The following is a 7,064-nucleotide window of genomic DNA, read 5'->3' as shown; positions in this document are numbered from 1 at the left end:
CATGACTGGGTAATCCAGGTTCACAACCAACCTGGTGCTTCACAGACAAAGCACGGCTTTCAGTTGCCAACCTATTATAAATCAAATTTCTTTTGACTTTTTGACTCTTTGAGGTGGTAATGTTTCTTACACCATGAATTCCACCTCATTGCTCCCAGGATTCTGGTTGTCTGCATTTTACAAGGCATCTGTTAGGTGTTGTTATCACAGCAAGCATATCCCAATATGACATTCCTTCCCTCTATGATTCGTGAAGAACTCTGCAACTCAAAGCAAACGAGTTATAAGGTAGGTTTATAAATGTGGTTTATTTCGGCGCTGGGTGCATGTGGGATAGCTCCCAGAGGCATGCGTGCCCCAATGTGGCAGCTGGCCCTGGTTATGTGCAGTAAAATGTTATATATGCATGAAGTTCCCCAATACGCCTGCACATACACAGAACCTGTCCCCGCTTTGTATTAAAATTAGCCCCAGAAGCTGTTTCCACAAACTCCTCCCGCTGGTGGTTGCTGGGGGCTGTGGGGATGAAGGCCAGGGACTCCTCTTCATCACGGCTGGTTGCCTCTTGCTGAGGCAGCTCCTGACCAGTTGGCTCTTGCCTGTTATATATGGAGTGGTAATTCGTGTCAGAAAAATGGTTGATATTAATAAAGAAGGGGGAGATTTGGAAATGTGGCAATGGGGGTCAGAAAGCCTCCTGGTTGGTGATAACATCAGACTCTTAACGATGAGGTCATCAGGAATGTAAAAAGTTTAGAGGAAATAAAGAAGGGGGATTGAGGCGATGCCCTGCCATCTGGGATTGCTTGTTTTCCCCTCTGTTAAGGCACCGAAGTTGCTGGGGGGGGTGCTGGTTAGAACTGTTAACATTTATTGTTTAATGTTATATGATAATAATATCATTAGTGTGGTTTCAAGGGTGAATGAAACGCGGGAAAAGCAATCACATTTTGTTGCTTTCGGGAACCTTGCGGTGGGCAGAGCATGCGCAGAAGAAGAGGGAGACGGTCAAAGCCTCCTGCAGTCTGGAACAAAAGGTTGCTAATGGTGATGGGGAAACCGTGAGCCTTTCACCCACAGCGACCACCACAAAGAGAATTATAACATGAAGCAGGGATAGGATATCCGTATGTATAGGTGTACTTGGGTTTCTTGTAAATATGTAATATGTAAATATGTAACAGCAATGTCCTATATGTATTTGGGAAATTCAACGGTTGGGTGTGTGTGGTGGTAGAGCATAGACTCCCTGCGCACCCAGCGCCTTTTATAAATATTCTTTTATGTTACTAAATTCAGAGGGAGTTGAGAATTCACTTATAACATGCCCAACCCTTGGTCGCTCTCAGCTGGTTTTTGGGGAAGGATCCCCGATTTTGTAAGGAAATACCCTCCGTGAGAGACCCTGAGACCCCTTTTTTTGGGTTAATTTGCAGAGCAGTAAGCAAAGACACTCAGCAATATCAGTTTTACTGTGAATAAGGGAGCTTCCATTCTTGGCTTTAATAATTACAATTGCTTTATTTCGACATAATTAACGCGATTACGCATCCCCCGTTCCCCCATCCCCGGCTTCAGCGCCGTTCCTGGAGCGCTAGGCCCCACCCTCCCGCGTTGCCATGGCAACAGGCACGCAGAGCGTCACTTCCGCCCGCACATCCGGCTTCAATCCCGCCTCCCGCTCCTCGCCGCACGCCCCGCCCCGCGACCCGGAAGTGACGCCCCAACCCACAACCCCACGCGCCGGCAAGATGGTGAGCACCGCCCGGCCACGTGACGGGCTACCGGCCGCGCGATTGGCTGCTCCGCCCGGCGGCGCCATTTTGCGGCGGCCGCTCGCGGCGCGGCCGACCGGAGGCTGCCGCCATTGGCCCGTGGCGCCTCACGTGACCGCGGAGGCGCTCAGCCATTGGCCCCGCCGCCGCCGCCATTACCGGGGACGACGGGAGGGGAACGGGGGGAGCGCGGGGCCGGGCCTGGAGCCCTCAGAGCCCCCCCGGGGTCTCCCCGAGGCCGCGGCCGCGCTCCCGGGGCCGCCTCAGGCAGGTCAGTGGCAGCCGGGGCCGGGCCGGGCCGCACCGGGAGCCCCCCCGGGGCCTCCCTCACGGGACGGGCTGCAGGGGGGGAGGGGAGGCCGCGGGGCTCCCGGGGGTTCCGCCACCCCCCCCCCCCCGCCCCGTTCCCAAGGCAAAACGGACTCGGGCTGAGGGGAAACGGCTTTATTGGCAGGTAAAATACACGGGGGGGGAGGAACGTGCACCCGGCCCCTCCCCACAGCCCCTTTCCGCCCCCCTCTGAACCCCTCCCGGTGCCGCACGGGGGTCGCGGGCACCCCCCCGGGGCTCCTCTCGCTGCCCCCCCTGCCCCAGGGTGAGCTCCGGATGGTCCTGGGGGACCCCGCCCCCACAGCACCTCCTCCGCGCCTCTAACCCCGGTGCTGCCTCTCCCCCCGCCTTGTTTTCTCCTCCCCCTGCTCTCTGCGGTCTCTGCAGTTCCGTATTTCTGCTGAAACTTCTTCCTGAGGTGCCCCCCACCCCCCGGATTGTTGTGCCCCAGCCTCTCCTCAGGGTGTCCCCCGCAGCCCACCCGGCAGTGGTGCTGCTCCCCCCCCTCCTCCAGCGATGCTGCAGGGCTCTGCACAGCCCCCAGCACCTTTAAAAGTGCTAAACACAGGGGCTCGTTATAAGAAATGAGATTATCAACCCCCCCCAAAACATCTCCCAGTTTGTACTGCCTAAACGAGCAGAGGGGGAAGCTGCTCACGGGGTGCTCAGCTGCTCCACGGGAACACCATGGTGCCCAGGAGCACAGAGCGAACCCAGCAACACGCAGCCGCCCTCGCTCTCCCATTCCTCTTCCTCTGCTCTGCACCCCTCCGGCCCTTCCCTGCCCACTCCACCTCCCCTCCACCGCCTGCCCCCCCTCAGGCACCGCTTCCCTCGCTGCAACTCTCCGAGAACCTCCTGTGCAGCCCCCTCGGGGCAGAGCTGACGGGGCTGCGGTGTTCAGGCGCTGGTTGGGACACGTGGGGGTGGTGCCTCTGCACCCCGCACACGACCGAGCACAGACAGGCGGTGCACAGCGCCCAGTTCCTGGTGCGCAGGGCCCCGTCGCAGGCATTGCACAGCGATGCCTGGCTTGGGGCAATGAGTTCCTGTCTGGCGAGGTCCCACCAAAGCCTGGGGGGCCGCCAGCCCCGCGCCCTGTAGCGCACCCACACCTTGGGTTGTGCCGCTCCGCCCCACGCCTCCCCTGCTGATGGCTCGGGAGGGGCTGCAGGGCCACGGGGCGCCTCCGGCGTCCCCCCCAGGGAGTTCCCCTCCTCTTGAGGCTGCAGGATCACAGTCTGCCACTCCGCAGGCAAATTAAATACCCCAGAAGTGTCCTTCGTGGTGTGCTCTGCCTCAGCGGGCTGGACAACCGCCGGCACGGTGGGCGCGAAGAGGCAGTCTGCACAGAAATACCCCCGGGAGATCCGCAAGCTCTTGAAGAAAGGCCCCAGACGCTGCTTCACCCGCGTGCCCTTCCCGTTGGCTCCCCCCTTCCGCAGCTTCCTCTTGCGCAGCGCGGCGTGAGCCCGGCACACGGGGCAGGAGCCTTTGTGGCCGCAGCCCTGCCGGGGCGACGTTTGCTCCTGGCAGTAGTCGTGTTCCCTCAGCACCAGGGCCCCGCTCCCGCTGTCCCCGCAGTAGTCGTGTTCCCTCAGGGCAGGCTGCAGCGCCGCCCCCTGCCTCGTGTAGTAGCAGTGGTCTCCCAGCAGGGCACCGTCCACGTCCCCCGCTGCCGGAGGAAGGCTCCCGTCCTCCTCGGTGTGCTGCGATTCCTGCACGCTGCCCTGGGGCGTCTCCGGGCTCTCAGCCCCCAGGGGCTCGCAGGGATCCTCTGATCGGGGCTGTGGCTGTGGCTCTGGGTCAAGCGGGAGTTCCGTGCCTCCGTCGAGGCCCGGCCTCGCCCCTTCTTCATCCTCCACTTCGTCTTTCCCGCTCTGGGAGCCGGCCTCTGCCCGCTCGGGGCTTCCTGCAGGTGGGGTTTGGCCGCTGGCCGCCTCTGTGTGCTCCTCGCCCCCGGGATCGCTGAATTTCTTCAGCAGCCTGCTGCAGCGCAGCTGCCACGGCTCGCTCCGTCCTCCTGCCGACAGCGTGGCGGGGCCAACCTGCCTCTGTCCCTCGGGCCCCGCACCGCAGAGCCCAGGGCTGGGGCTGTCGCAGCGCTCAGCATGGCTGGGGGGATCCGTGCTCTCCTCCAGCGCCTGCTGCCGGCCAGGGCTCGGCCACCAGGTGAAGCCGGGCTCCTCTGGGCAGCTCCCGTCCCCGTTGCACCCTGCAGGGACACCGGAGGGACATCACAGTCCCAGTAGGGGAACCCCTGCACTCTGCATCCCCCCAGCAGAGGAGGAGGAGGCCCTGCAGAGCCCCAGCCCTGCTCCAGAGTGCCCAGCGGCTGCTGGAGATAATCACAGAATCACAGAATTTCTAGGTTGGAAGAGACCTCAAGATCATCGAGTCCAACCTCTGACCTAACACTAACAGTCCCCACTAAACCACATCCCTAAGCTCTACATCTAAACGTCTTTTAAAGACCTCCAGGGATGGTGACTCCACCACTTCCCTGGGCAGCCCATCCCAATGCCTCACAACCCTTTTGGTAAAGAAGTTCTTCCTAACATCCAACCTAAAACTCCCCTGGTGCAACTTTAGCCCATAAAGTTGCTGTGTACAGGAGATGTGCCATGAGGGCACTCCATGGAGCAGCCATCACTCTGCGCGCAGGCACCAGCTGGGGGAGATTCCCCTTGGGCTGAGCTGTGCCCCTCATGGAGCGTCTTGGGGGATGCTCTGGGTGCAGGCAGCGAGCAGGGGAAGGAGCAGGACAGGGGACAAGAGGGAGCACGGGGTCGTGCTGCCCAATGCTGGGCAGGAGGAAGGGCCTGGTGCACGGCACCGAGGGCTGGGCTGCGGCTCTCACCCAGGGAGGGGCTGTCGGGTCCGTCCCACGTCTCTGAGCCCTGCGGCGTGCAGACCCACGGCTCTTCCCCGTGCTCCAGCCGATACAAGAGGTCGGGTTTGGGCCCTGCGTACCCTGCAGGGCGGAGACAAGAGCGGCGTTCTGTTACAAAACACTGGCTGCAAGAATAAAGGGTTAGCGTGGCAAACTCAACGCATTTCGTCCTTTTTTTGTCAAATAAACCCAGGCAGAACCAGACCAGAACACGGGGAGAGGCGGCGGAGCCACCGGGGTGAATCCTCCCCAGGCTCCCCCACCCCGGAGCACCCCCGGTGCCTTGTGACAGCCCCCCCATGAGGTACCCAGCCCCGGTGCCGCGCGTCCCGCCTCACCCAACGAGGCGAGGAGCGCGAAGTTGTCCAACATGACGGCGCGGTACAGCTCCCGCTGCTCCTCCGCCGCCAGCTCCCACTCGGCGCGGCTCAGGAACACGGCCACGTCCTCGAACGCCGGCAGCTCCTGTGGGAAGCAGCGCGCGGGGCTCAGCCCGGGGTCCCCGGCCCCATAGGGGCGTTGGGGTGGGCCCGGGGCGTCGAGGGGCGCGGGCGGGGCCCGGTTCCTACCTGCGGCCGCCCGGCCATGGCCCTGCGGGGCGCCACGCGGGGTCCCGGTGCGCCGCTTCCGGTGTTCCGGCCACTTCCGGTGCGCTCGCCGGAAGTTGGGCTCCGCGCCGGAAGTAGGCCGTGCGCACCCACATCCTGTCCCGCCGGCACCTCCTCTCTTCCCCTCCTTCGCGTGCTTCCGGCCGGAGCCCCGCCCCCCACCGGAAGTGTGGCTGGGACGTCACGTGGAACCCCGGGGACATGGAGGCGGGGCCGGCGCCGCCATTTTGAGCCCTGCCGAGGCCCACGTGACCGCAGGGGAGCCTGCCATTGGCTCACGGCGGGGGCAGGGGGGGAACGGGCCCTAAAGCCCCCCCATGGCCGCCCCCTGCTCCCAGCCCCCCCCCCAGCCCCATCCAGCCTGGCCTTGGGCACTGCCAGGGGTGGGGCACCCACAGCTCCTGGGGGCAGCCTGCGCCAGGCCTCACCGCCCTCATAGTAAAGAATTTCTGCCTCAGATCTAACCCAAAAACAAACCTTTGTTACCTTAACACCATTACTTGCCATAACACAATAAAGCTTTAACTTCTTTATTAACTGCATGAAGTTCAACAAGGCCAAGTGCCGGGTCCTGCACGTGGGGCGCAATAACCCCAAGCAGAGCTACAGGCTGGGAGATGAGTGGTTGGAAAGCTGCCAGGCAGAGAAGGACCTGGGAGTGATGGTGGATAGTCGGCTGAATATGAGCCAGCAGTGTGCTCAGGTGGCCAAGAAGGCCAACAGCATCCTGGCTTGCATAAGAAACAGTGTGACCAGCAGGGCTAGGGAGGTGATCGTCCCCCTGTACTCGGCTCTGGTGAGGCCACACCTCGAGTACTGTGTTCAGTTTTGGGCCCCTCACTACAAGAAGGACATTGTGGTGCTCGAACCTAAACGATTCTGTGGTCCTGTGAGAGCAAACACTGCCACCTGATTTGTCCCCTCTGTCCCTTCCTCACTGCACCAGTTTTTTGTGAAGGTGACAGGGACAGTTACAGAGGTAATCTGACTACCAGAGGTAGCCTTGAGGGGTGCATCACCTCTGGCATCCTGAGCACTGGAAACATGCTGAGATGTCATCGAAAACAGGAGAACGGGGAAGAGCTTCCCATCTGAGACAGAAAAGAACAGTCTGAAAAAAGGAGACAGCCAGAGACAGTGGGAATCAGCGACTACTATAGTGACTGTTACCTAACGCTGGCCCTTTTATGGGCCCCGTTCCTGAGGGCTTTTCTCTGCTGAGGCTGCTTTTTAAAATTGGACCGTTTTTGAGGTCGGTCTGACCCCCATTATTAAGTGGTGTGATTCCTCAATGCTGCATATACCATTGCTTTCCTGTAAGATCTGTAATGTTTATTATCCATCCGTCTATATCTACTTGCCTTTTCAGCCACAGTGGTTCACTCTGATTAATCACTGCTTGCTAGTGGTGGTTTGTGGTTATCCGTAATAAACAGAAGTTGTAGAAAATAAAGTCTC

The 7,064-nt window shown here is 60.6% G+C and overlaps 1 protein-coding gene across 1 annotated transcript; it reads right to left on the bottom strand.

Annotated features, from left to right (window-relative positions):
* Nucleotides 1-1,992: 1,992 nt before the first annotated feature.
* On the bottom strand, nucleotides 1,993-6,273 carry LOC311431545 (uncharacterized protein). The gene is made up of 4 exons (XM_084509103.1): nucleotides 5,568-6,273; nucleotides 5,337-5,463; nucleotides 4,966-5,079; nucleotides 1,993-4,320 (listed from the first exon to the last, which is right to left on the bottom strand). Exons 1-4 carry the CDS (start codon nucleotides 6,147-6,149, stop codon nucleotides 2,924-2,926), a joined length of 2,220 nt encoding a protein of 739 aa, XP_084365229.1. The 5' UTR covers nucleotides 6,150-6,273; the 3' UTR covers nucleotides 1,993-2,923.
* Nucleotides 6,274-7,064: the final 791 nt, after the last annotated feature.

This window comes from Aythya ferina (assembly GCF_964211825.1).
Source record: "Aythya ferina genome assembly, chromosome: 2".
NCBI lineage: Eukaryota > Metazoa > Chordata > Aves > Anseriformes > Anatidae > Aythya > Aythya ferina.
This window is presented reverse-complemented; position numbering and strand designations above follow the sequence as displayed.

What these genes read in the sequence shown, in the direction of transcription:
- LOC311431545 (XM_084509103.1), bottom strand. Translation starts at nt 6,149, where the DNA reads ATGCAGTTAATAAAGAAGTTAAAGCTTTATTGTGTTATGGCAAGTAAT. An exon ending in CCATGGCCGGGCGGCCGCAG is followed by an intron (nt 5,464 to 5,567) that starts GTAGGAACCGGG and finishes TGCTTCCCACAG; the next exon opens with GAGCTGCCGGCGTTCGAGGA. An exon ending in CGCGCTCCTCGCCTCGTTGG is followed by an intron (nt 5,080 to 5,336) that starts GTGAGGCGGGAC and finishes TCCGCCCTGCAG; the next exon opens with GGTACGCAGGGCCCAAACCC.